This window comes from Stigmatopora nigra, chromosome 4 (genome assembly GCF_051989575.1).
Source record: "Stigmatopora nigra isolate UIUO_SnigA chromosome 4, RoL_Snig_1.1, whole genome shotgun sequence".
NCBI classification, from domain to species: Eukaryota; Metazoa; Chordata; class Actinopteri; order Syngnathiformes; family Syngnathidae; genus Stigmatopora; species Stigmatopora nigra.
The window spans coordinates 5005333-5017428 of record NC_135511.1 but is presented as its reverse complement, the minus strand read 5'-3'; the positions used below and the strand labels follow the sequence as shown (position 1 = coordinate 5017428).

The window sequence follows — 12096 nt, the reverse complement described above, 5'->3', positions numbered from 1 at the left end:
CCCGCTGCTTGACTGAGGCAAACCATGGCTCCATCTGACAGAACAATTTATGATGTCCGAACGGCTGCAAATCCAGAAGAAATCCTCTTTTAACTGCACTGATAAATCTAGGCAGCTTTGGTGTAGTTCTCTACCAGCTACATACATACATACATACATACACACATACATACATACATACATACATACATACATACATACATACATACATACATACATACATACATACACACATACATACACACACACACACACACACACACACACTTACACACACACACACACACACACACACACACACACACACACACACACACACACACACACACACACACACACACACACACACACACACACACACACACACACACACACACACACACACACACACACACACACACACACACACACACACACACACACACACACACACACACACACACACACACACACACACACACACACACACACACACACACACACACACACACACACACACACACACACACACACACACACACACACACACACACACACACACACACACACACACACACACACACACACACACACACACACACACACACACACACACACACACACACACACACACACACACACACACACACACACACACACACACACACACACACACACACACACACACACACACACACACACACACACACACACACACACACACACACACACACACACACACACACACACACACACACACACACACACACACACACACACACACACACACACACACACACACACACACACACACACACACACACACACACACACACATACATACATACATACATACATACATACATGCATCCAAAAGAAAGGAAGAGGCATGAGAACTGTATGCCAATCTTAAAATGACCAAAACATCAATAATTCATTTTCCGAAAGGCTTATCCTCACTAGGGTTGCAGGATAAACCTAAATATCAATGTATTTTTAACCTACAAAGCCTTGGTTGTGGTCCACATAGAGATATAGGTTCCTTCGGAAGGCCACTTTATCTGCCAACTAGAGACACCAAGATCATTTGACCAATTGACAACAATGATGATGATGAACTATCACCTCATTTTTTTGTTAGTGCATGAATGGATTAGATACTGGTTACCTTGAATCCTCTTTTTTTACCCACTTCATCGGAAATATTTCATTCTCTTTTATTAATTTTAATTAAACAAGGAGGGAAACACAAAGAAAATGTATTGAGATTTTGTAAATGTACTCATTATATACATTTACATTAAATAAATATGTTTTATTCTTTCAAATGTATATTAATGCATCTGTATTTGATTTAGATTTTTAATTAAAATGGGTTAATTAATTATGAATATTTTTCTGGGGGAACAGTATATATTGCCTTAATTAATTACATTTTTCACATATGTATTTTTAATTGATTTATTTGTTTATCAGTCTGTCTGTTTATTTATCTATTCATGACAGAAGACTGGTTATCCCGCCTCACAGTTCTAAGATCAATGATTCAATCCCCTGTGGATTCCGACCTTGCTCTGTCGAGTTTGTTTTCTCCAACTCGGGTTTCCACATCCCAAATACATGCATGGTAGGGTGGTTGACCACACTCATTTCCCCCCAGGTATGACTGTGAGCGTGAATGGTTGTCCTTATGACCTGCAATTGGCTGGCAACCAATTCATGGTGTCAAAGTGTTTCTTCTGTAAACAAGAATGCATTATATAAAAATACAATTTACTGCAAATTTTAGTTTTTATTTGCCTATCCTGACAATAAAATAAATATATATAAATAAAAAATAAAATTCATTTTAAGTAAGAGATCACCCCATCCGATCACTGCCAGCCTTCTCAGTTCATATGGCCTGAATGACTATGGCTATCAAGTACAGTGAAAAACCATCAAGATCCATGAAAACCAGTAACTATATAAGGGTTTGTTCATGAATCAAGTTGAAATCATATCCTGATACAGGGTGTACTGTACTTTTACTTTATATTCTACAAGCTTTTTTATACACTATCTGCCATTTAATTGAATAAACAGTACAATGTGTTTTTATTTTAGGAGCTAAGGAGAAACTTGACTATCCCCCGATCCCCATCCTCCCCCAAATGCACCATTGCACACAAGGCAAGGGGGCATATGCAAAGAAATAAAGAGGTCATAAAAATAAACTAATTCCCACTCGCCAGTACATTGAAACACAAGAGTGGGGGTTAGTTTGATTTGTGTGCCATCAGCACGCAGCCACATCAACTCTGGCTGGGAGAAAGATTACAGAGAAGGAGGGGGGAGTCAAGGGTGATGGGGTGAGTGATTGACTACATATTGGAGGTCACATAAGTAGACATGCGTGCATGTACGTGTAATCACACAGGCACATATGAAGCAGAGTTTATGCTCTTCTAAAGCATTAACATGAACTAAATCAGTGTCTTTTTTACAATAGCTTCTACAATGTTCTGAGAGTCGATTAATCACTGATTATTTTTTGATAATTTGACCAACTCAGTCATAAGAAAATGACTAGTTACCATTTCCTGACGTCTCTGGGATGAACATTTTATCTGTAAATATGCATTGAAACCAAAACCAAAAACTATGCAGTGAGATAGGTTGGACTGTAAATATTTTGAAACTGTGTAACTGTATCATTGTTTTCTAAAGAAAAAGCAGAAGTTGTATTATTATTTCATTCTATACACATGGTGTAGTAGACTGATATTCTGGCATTATTTTTTTACAGTATGCTTTAGTTTTCAAGCAATAGACATTTTTAAATATTTTTGTTGTCAACAGCAGCTTGCCTCAGTTGACTGAGTAACACATATTGGAACACTTTAGTAGGTTTGCAGTTGAGCACATCACATTGTCCCTACCGTTGTCCTACTGCAAATACATTTGTATAAAACATAGCATAACGTTTCGCCCAGAGAAAACCCAAGCATAACATATATTTCTGTATTTGTATTATTGCTTTTTGGAAGGTGTTTGCTATATTTTAGGAAAATATTGCTTCCGAATCATTTTAAATTACACAGAAAAATATAAATCCTGAAGAAACCAAAAGAAAAGGCCAGATGTGGATACAGCACGTGAACTATTATTGTTGTTGTCGATCAATGTAATGAATAGAAAATAGAACATTTGTTTTTTTGTTTGATTAATTTAAAATACTAATTAATAAAGGAGTATATCTATTAAATGGCTGAAAATGTAAGGGCTATTTTAAGCATCCAACTGTCTCTCTATAAGACTAATAAACTATCGAAAAGTTGTCTTACGTGAGAATAATTTAGTCGATTACCTGTGGCGAACATACAATTTTACAAGAGTATTCAACTAGATGTAATAAGAAATGTACTTATATGAATATGTACTCACTGCTGAAATGTATGCGTGTGTGTGTCTATGTTTTTTGACACGTTAGACGTGTGTGTTACATTCAATACATACTGTATGGCTTGTTCTGTAAAAACCTCTGGTTTTAGAGCATATAGCCAGTGGATCACAGGCCCTTCCAACTGCTCTGGTGTGGTCTCATGTGCATGGCCATCTATAAAAATCCTGGAAAGATATTGGATACTGGATAACATTTGGCACATAATTTTGAGCAATGCCACATCAAAATGTAACAATTTGCAACACACTCACCTATGTAATAAAGGAATCGGTGTTGTGGCAATGACAAGGACTGACAGAAGTTGTTCACATAAGCCATGAATTTGGTAGGGCCAATCAGCACCGCCCGCAATTATGGTGATTCTCGAAGACAGGTCGCCCCGGATTAAGGCTTCGGGACTATCGCACACACTCCACATCAGATGTTCCACAAACAGCAGCACGGCTGTGATGTCGTATCTTGTACAGATGGAAAGGAAATGGTAAAATATGATCAATGTATAAAAACCGAATAAAAGAAAATTTGAAAAAGTTACAAAATAAATGAGACATTTTTTGTTTGATTTATAGTGTTATGAAATAGAGTAAGAAGGAACTTTGCATTTTGGAAGAGACTATAGAGCTTCATTCAATGTCTGCATTTTTATGCCTTGGAATGTGAAGCTCTCTGGATTCTTTCAGTTTACGTCCAGTGTATCCGCTCACATGAAGACACTGATGTGGCCCTTCCATTTTGGATGAAAATGTATGTGGAAAATAAGAGTGTTTTTGGACACAAACAGCCAACAGATATGCTTACAAAGGAGTATGTCTTAAAATACACAGTGTCTAAAAAGTCACTATGTACATTTTTTTTGGTTTCAGGTATCATTCTTTGACAGCTTAAGCCTTGCAATTTGTGTAAGCATATCATTCCCTTTCCCATGGCTGTCAAATAGACATTGGAACATTAGGCTCTTGTCAAAGCATGCCCAAATGGCCTGCTCTCACCACCATTTAAAAAACCCAAACCTCTATAGCACAAAACCAGGGGAAGTCTGTCCACAGATATCACTTATTACAACAATATACTTTAAAGCTTTTTTAAAGAATTCAAATTAGTTGTCCAATCCAAGTTGACTGGGAGATGCTGACAGTGAATAGTTACTGTTAGCTTCATCTTATCTCATTTTCTTAACCGCTGGAGCCTATCTCAGCGGCCAGGGGCAGGGGACACCCTGAATCAGTGGCCAGCCGATCGCAGGGCACAAGGAGACGGACAATCACACACAATCACACCCGTACTTAGGGGCAATTTAAAGTGTCCAATCAGCCTGCCATGCATGTTTTTGGTATGTGGGAGGAAACCGGAGTAGCCGGAGAAAACCCACGCAGGGAGCACATGCAAACTCTCCACAGGTAGGACATGACCTGGATTTTACCCCGGACCCCAGAGCTGTGAGGCCTATGCGCTAAACACTTGCTGCACTGGGCCGCCCATTGCTACCAGCCCTGCTAGTAAATGTGTAATGTTGTCAATGGCTAAAAGATGATACTATAACATTTTTTTAAAATAATACAACTTAAGTGTCCCTGGGAGCCATAACCATTTCAATTTTTTTTTGTTCAAATTTGAGGGCCAAATATGTGGGCACCAGATCTCTATGACGGATCAGAGGGGTTTATTTTTTTAAAAATAGTTTTTAATTACCCAAATTAGTCACTTACCCTCTAAGATAGTTAATACCTTATCTGCATGTGTCTTTTATACGAGGGCTGGACCCTGGCGTATCGTTGAACTAACACCTGCAAAGTCTCTGACAACACCTGCCCCAGCAACTCTTTGGCCAACTGTGGCGGGAGAACATCCCACAGGTCACTGCGAAGACCACATAGGAAGTAGAACCACATCTGCACCGAGAAAGAACTGCGTTCACCCTGTTTGAGAAAAAGAATGATTATATATAGTGATATGGGCATTGAAAGTGAAGCATGGCATTAAAAATGCGATGAAAACAGACACGAACATGTGGGAAAGGATGAGAATATAGAGAGAGAAGAAGATATCTTAGTGGTGATGGCACCTACATGCAGAAAAAAGTGCACACTATTTTATTTTAACAAATAAAATGTTTAGTTAATTTTCATTTTAAATTAACAGTAAATATTCTCCAGTTTTTTGTGGTCCATTATTTACATGAATGTGTTTTAAAATGAATTTAAGAAAATTGCTGTCACTTCATATGAGTTACGTACGTTGGAGACACAGAATGACATTGCGGGCCAGATCTGGCACCTGTGATTTACAAGTTGAAAAACCCTTCTCTTATGAAATCTCACATTCTGGTTTCATTTATCTTTTCTTCCTCCATAACACATATGCTTTTAATCTACCAAATGAAAAACTTGCCGGCCAATCATTCATTTCCATGTCAATAACTTTGTCTCGGACAATGGAAAGAGTGTTTAAAGCATATTGGAAAATGTTGCCAAGGCACGGAGAGAGAAATTTGATGCATTTATCTGCTCACTTGAGAAATACGCACATCAAAAGCATCATACATTGTAAGACGTGGCTCTCCGTGAGCACACATGCACACAGGCGTGCATGAATAAAAGCTCACACCTGCACACAGCAGGCCTGCTCGACACTGTTGACCCACAAAAGCAGGTGGGAACAAAGCAAAATCAGCGCATAGAAGGAAAGACGGGAGGTTTGCATTGGTTTAAGGGCATGAAGGTAAGAGAGTCACATGGGCCTTTTTTTGCTATTTTCCAGACAGTCCCTCTATAGACTGCAGACTTCAGACAGCTGAATCCCCTGGGGCCCCTGGGGTTGCATGGAACCCACAGATGTTCTCAGGAAGTTCATAGTAGAATCTGAACTCCGAAAGAGGACGCGGGAATGAACGGCAAAATGAAAAGAAGGTGCAGGAAAGCTCAAGAGGGTTTCCTAATATGCAACAGAATCGGAGTCACATGGCAATGTACATGAGAGTGCACTTTTAACATCAAAAACAGAAGCTTCCACACTGACAATTTTTGAGTCGGGAGTTTCGCTATAATCCAAATGTCTATATGTTGTAAAAAACATTATGCTACTTAAAATTTTAATCAGATATATTCCACATTTTTATCAAGTTAGGTAATGTTTTTTTGATTAATGTATTTATCAAGTTTGAGTAGCATATTATGTAGCTACTCAAACTTTGAGATTGTATACTTCCATTGTTAAAGTAAAGTCATTTGTATTATTGAGCGATTGTGAGCAATGTTTGCTTGTGAGAATGCAACCCATGTTATCTTGCTTCTCTAAACCGAACTAGGCAGAGAAATCAAACGCCTTGGATCCTATCCTTTGCAAATGTTTTTGCAAATTAAATTTTATTTTTAAAATGTACATCGGATCTCATACAAAATTGGTTAGGGGTTAGTTTGCATGAGACTTCAAGGTCTGATGACTTATTTTCCCCACTGTGGTACGAAAACATCAACCCATGAAGCTCATCGAAATCATTTTTCAAGTATTTTCTTATTGTTTACCTCATAAAAGGGTTTAAGGTCAGCCCAGTGGTGGCTCTCTGCATCTTGAAGCACACAGGTGTAGCAAACCTGGATACAATAGCTGATAAGTTGTTCTTTCAAGGCTTCAACGGTTTGCTGGTACTTCTGTACAGGTAGCAGACTAAGGTGCCTAAAAAGAGGGTAAATCACTTCTTTAAACTGCTTCACAGGATCTATTGTGAAAAGATATGTGATTCATTGTAAAAAATCAAGTTGAAATATTGTCGCCTTTGAATCTGCTTGCCTTAAAACTTTCTAGAATAAGGTGAGAGTTTAAGATGGATGCAGAAAGCTAGGAAACTGGAGAGAATGATGGGTGAGGAGAGGAGATGTACCTTATGGGTAAAAAAAAAAAAAAAAAGAGTACAGGCCAAGTGTAGGTGGCGGGTTCACAGGGTCAGAGGTGGAAAAAAGACAGAAGGGCAACCAGTATGTGTGAAATCCCAAGGTGATATTTTGAACTCTACAGATGTAGACACAATATGGGTGTCATTACCAATTGTCATTCATTTTCATTGATTTCCCAAAATCTCTACACCCCTGATCTTTTTTTCTAACTTTATTAGGATGTGAGTGATTTAGACAACAAAACAACACATCATTTACCTTTATTTTTTAGCTAAATGAGATATTTATCCCTTACTTACACTTTGGTTAAGTTGGAGGTAGAGTCATTCAGCAGTGCATGGTAGTGCTCCAGTCGCTGAAAGATGTATATACAAGTGGCCAACAGAGCAGGCAGGTCCCTCAGTGGTAAAGAAGATGGTACTTCTAGAGCTCTCTGCTCTATACGGACTAACATAGCTAACACTGCCTGGCTACATGACTCCACAAAGCTTGAGCGAACATCCAGGAGAGAACCGTCCCTGCAGGCAGCAGCCAAGGGTAGTAAGGCATCAAGCTCATTAACCACTGAAACACAAAACTGAGAGAAGGATAAGAAAATAAAAATGAAATACAGTATATTCATTTAATTTATTGACAGTGGCTCATGAACCAAAGTTGCTTTAAAAAGTAGCTGTTTTTAAATTGAGCAGACAGTAACCTTAAAGTCACCACGGACAACACTGAAATTAAGAAATCAAAAAGTCAACAGGTCACCAACCTTCCTACTTCGAACAAGTTATTTATTTATTTTCATGAATAAACTTATTTGGTGGGGGTATGATTGATGTCATGCTATTTTTTATCAGAATGTAAAGGTGAAACAATTCTACAGCTGTATTAACAGTAGTCTGAATGTTGCTGTCAGAGATACTTCGACTTAAAATGCCTAGTTTTAGTAATGTTTTTTTTTTTTTGAAGTTATTGTTTTATGATGCTAGCTTTGTACTTACAGGCTGAAACTAATTTAATGGATGTATTGGACTATTGCAGTCTGGATAAATATTATAATTAAAATAACACTGAGTATAATTTACATGAAGAAAAAAAAGACTTGAGGTTTGAACCCTGAAATGTGTTAAATATTGATCAGCTATTATTCATTTGAACGAGGTTACTGTCTAGCAAAATATATCTACAGTATGTATTAATGCTACCATGCTGGTCTCGGCTGTTTGTCTGTGTTATTGAATGCAAATGCATTCATGTATAACCTTTGTGTTGAAAGGCTCTAATCTTTAAAGCATTGACCTACACATAAATATGTTGTAGAGTTCTTGGGAACAGGCAAATTCTGACACTCGTAACCAATGAGAGCTGAAAATACTGTCAATGCTAAAGTGTGGGGTGTGTAAGGAAAAGAGGCGTGAATAAACATGATAGTCAGAGGTGGTTGTGAATGTGAGGTGAATACATGGAAATGCTGCTCCAGGAAATGCAACTATTATAAATAAGTAATTAACAGTGGGTAAGTATTGCCTGTTTTTATGAGTACCTTGGCTACCATAGCTGGGGAGTCTCTCTCTAAATAGTGGTCAAAGTTGTCTTCAATGCCATTTATATTGTTGTCATTGGTGCCCCTCTGTCCTTTTATATTTTCCAGCAAGAGTATGTAGTGTGGTAAAGAATGGAGAGCTTCTTCTTCCTGAAGATGTTTGGTGCAAACATCATCCAGAACCACTTTGACACAGTGAGCCATATGTGGAGCAAGCCCGCTAAAAGCTGACCTCCAATCAAACTCCAGAACCTTCAAAACAGAAAATCAGATAAATGATTGTTCAAAACTTCTGATGGACTGCAATCATTAATTTTAATGTTTATATGGTTAATAAAAACAACTCACCTCTGAAGTATGAGGTGTTTGTGCTGTAGATGTACTGCCTAATCCTGTAATGTCAGACTCATCTTTGGTCTTTTTCAAAATACCTACATGAGAAAAGCATGTGAAAGAGTTAGAAATCAAGTTTCTGTACCATTGACGGTAATAAATGTCCAATCCATTTGAATAATGAAGGCTGTACAATAAGGATGGATGTATATCACTGTTAAGGGAAACCAAGACTTAAAAAAACAGAGATCACCTTACAGAAATAAATTTCATGTGAGAGATATGTCCTCAGTGTTTAAGTAGACAAATTGCAAATAAATTAAAAATTAACACATTGCCTGTCATTGACAACAATAGCCATTCTATTTGTTTAAATAAGGGGTGTGGGCTGTGAAAGCTGATGTTTCAGTCCTACTTATGGGGCTAGATGTCTATTATGTTTTAACCCGATGAAGCTGGTATCAAATAATGCTTTCAAGGCAATGAGTTAAATATAAAAATGAAAGACATTACAAGTGCAGCCATTTTGTGGTGTCAATTAACCACACACATATATAAACCCTGAAAGATCTGAAACCATGCATAGGATATCGAGGAGCACTAGGATAATTGGGATAGGTGGGACCTTTGGAATATTCACCTGTGATTTGCGAATAAATCATTGTTTCATTGATAAAATGTCTGCCTCATTTATCATTTATTGCATAAATGAAATTTCCTGTTCTTTAAATGTATTGGGCAACATTCCTTCCATTGGGTTGTATATGATAAAGGTATTGCCTGGACTTTCAAGACTTATTCCCTCGCAATAACTGTATATACAGTGACTAACATTACTCCAATGTTGACCCACCAGTCAAACGAGATGTGAAAACCAAAGAGTATTAGTCAATAGCTCAAAGGAGGGGGCAAAAACAGGTGGTAGAAGCTAATAGTGATGTCGTTACCAGTCTAATTTTCAAGGTTTAGAAGCCAATTCAACCCAGATGGCTTAAACCACACTCCACAAGGGGTCATTCTATTAGAGGATATTATCTGGGTGTGTGTGTGTAAGTATTTGTGGAGGGGTGACAGGAGACAAGCGTACACGATGTTGGGCTGGGTTGCAATTAAAAAGCATGCACATCAAGGCCAGAGTATCCTAATCAGTAGGCTAAAAGTGAGACCCCAGGCGAGGCAATTTATGCGAACATGAGTGGATGGAATGGAAAAAGGAGGAAGCAGCCAGCACATCACTTTTTGACCTTTAAGCCCGTTTAATGAATTTCTGGTAATTAAGCCATTTGATTGCCTGGAATTAATGACTTGGATAACTGGCCTTTAAAGGCTGTTTACCTCTCAGTAAATTGAGCCTTTCTGCAAGTCTTGTTTTTATAAATGTAACCTTTATGGAAATTATGGCACGCACGGAAAAGCGCTCGATATTTCTGTGTGCGGAGTTCAACTAAAAAACAAAAAAGATAATAAAGGGAAAAGTCCATGATGCAATAAAGGAATAGTAGACAGGAAAAATGACCCTCAGTGGATCACAGGCCACTACCATGAATTAAGCCAGTAACTCCTTCCTCTAAATTAAATTTGTAAAAAGAAAGAGAGTGGATAAAATAATACACTTTCGTACTCAAATTACCATAGATTACTTAGTTATATAGGTGGCAATTTTGTGTTAATGTATACTGTTTCCATTGAAGACTGTTCTTCAATAATAAAAAAGGAAAACCTCTCAGTCTTTCAGTCATACCAACAGAGTTTAATAAAGGAAGATGGAAACCCCAAAAACCTGTTAAGTCGCGAATTGATCCAGTGACTTCAATTAATTTAAGGTACATTTATTTATACATATAGCCTGTAATTAAATTGGACACTCTAAATTGCCCTTAGGAGTGAGAGAGTGAATGGTTGTCCGTCTGCTCATGCCCTATGATGGGCTGGCCACCGATTCAGGGAGTTCCCCGCCTGGTCTTCTTGTTCAGTATGTCTCTATATTTGATTGTCTGTATGTTTGGGCTCAAGTTAACTCATGAAGAAATAGTTAATATTATCAAACTCTCAGTATGAAACAGAATAGGTGAATATATTTAGCGGTAATGAGGTCAAAGGTTACAGAGGCCGGAAAAGGAATTTCATGATCACATGAAAAGAGCTAGACATAGACATTAAGAGATAGACATTACACTGATTCTACCTTTCACGCAAGGAGTGTCTTCCATGCAATTAATGAAGGTCATGTTGGTGACCATCTCTTTAACATTTTGCTCATATTCCAACAGGGTGCAGGCGAGCTGGGTTAAGGCCTTCAACTGGTGGGAGGTCAAACTGAAGCTTCGGCTTTTCGCAGAAGCCTCCATCGGTGCTGTGGAGACAACCAATTGTTTGCAGAGATTTAACTGACACAGATACAGAGAAGGTGAGAGCGTCTCTAAAGTTTACAGTTCAGTGCAGAATAAACAATTTCATGAAAGTAGGTTTCTGACATGCGCACATCAGAAAGCACCCACAACCCGCAGTCTTGCCTAGCACGACACCTCTTATAAATATCGACCCATTCATGTTTTCCCAATGCACCGCATAAACAAAGAGACAGTAAGAATATGCAAAATTTGGCACCCCCTACAAGTCATACATGCGCATCCATCTCTCTTGGTGCAAAACTTTTTTCTTCCTAACCCGACAGTGACCCCTTTGGCAAATATGGATTTCCCATTTTGGAGGCTGCCAAACACATCACCCCGGGGATGTTCCGCATTAAGCAGTAGAATGGGTGGCACGGAAATGGCTTGCCATACTTGCAGACACATGCACAAATACTTTGTGTTCGCCTAAATGAGCGCCATTGCAATGGCATCTGGGACTGGATGAGCTCAGAATTAGCTTTGAATCTAAAAGCATGCTGATGATTGAGAAAGGCGGGGGCAATA

At 38.4% G+C, this 12096-nt stretch overlaps 1 protein-coding gene across 2 annotated transcripts in view; it reads right to left on the bottom strand.

Annotated features, from left to right (window-relative positions):
* The window catches only part of kiaa0825 (KIAA0825 ortholog), a 116180-nt gene that overhangs the window by 78162 nt on the left and 25922 nt on the right, over positions 1-12096 (bottom strand). For both annotated transcript variants that reach the window (XM_077714338.1, XM_077714339.1), the window contains exons 7-14: positions 11364-11531; positions 9194-9276; positions 8846-9097; positions 7614-7891; positions 6946-7096; positions 5150-5340; positions 3676-3882; positions 3478-3588 (exon numbers count right to left, since the gene is read on the bottom strand). In XM_077714338.1, coding sequence (XP_077570464.1) covers positions 3478-3588; positions 3676-3882; positions 5150-5340; positions 6946-7096; positions 7614-7891; positions 8846-9097; positions 9194-9276; positions 11364-11531 — 1441 coding nt within the window. The remainder of the gene's footprint in view (positions 1-3477; positions 3589-3675; positions 3883-5149; positions 5341-6945; positions 7097-7613; positions 7892-8845; positions 9098-9193; positions 9277-11363; positions 11532-12096) is intronic.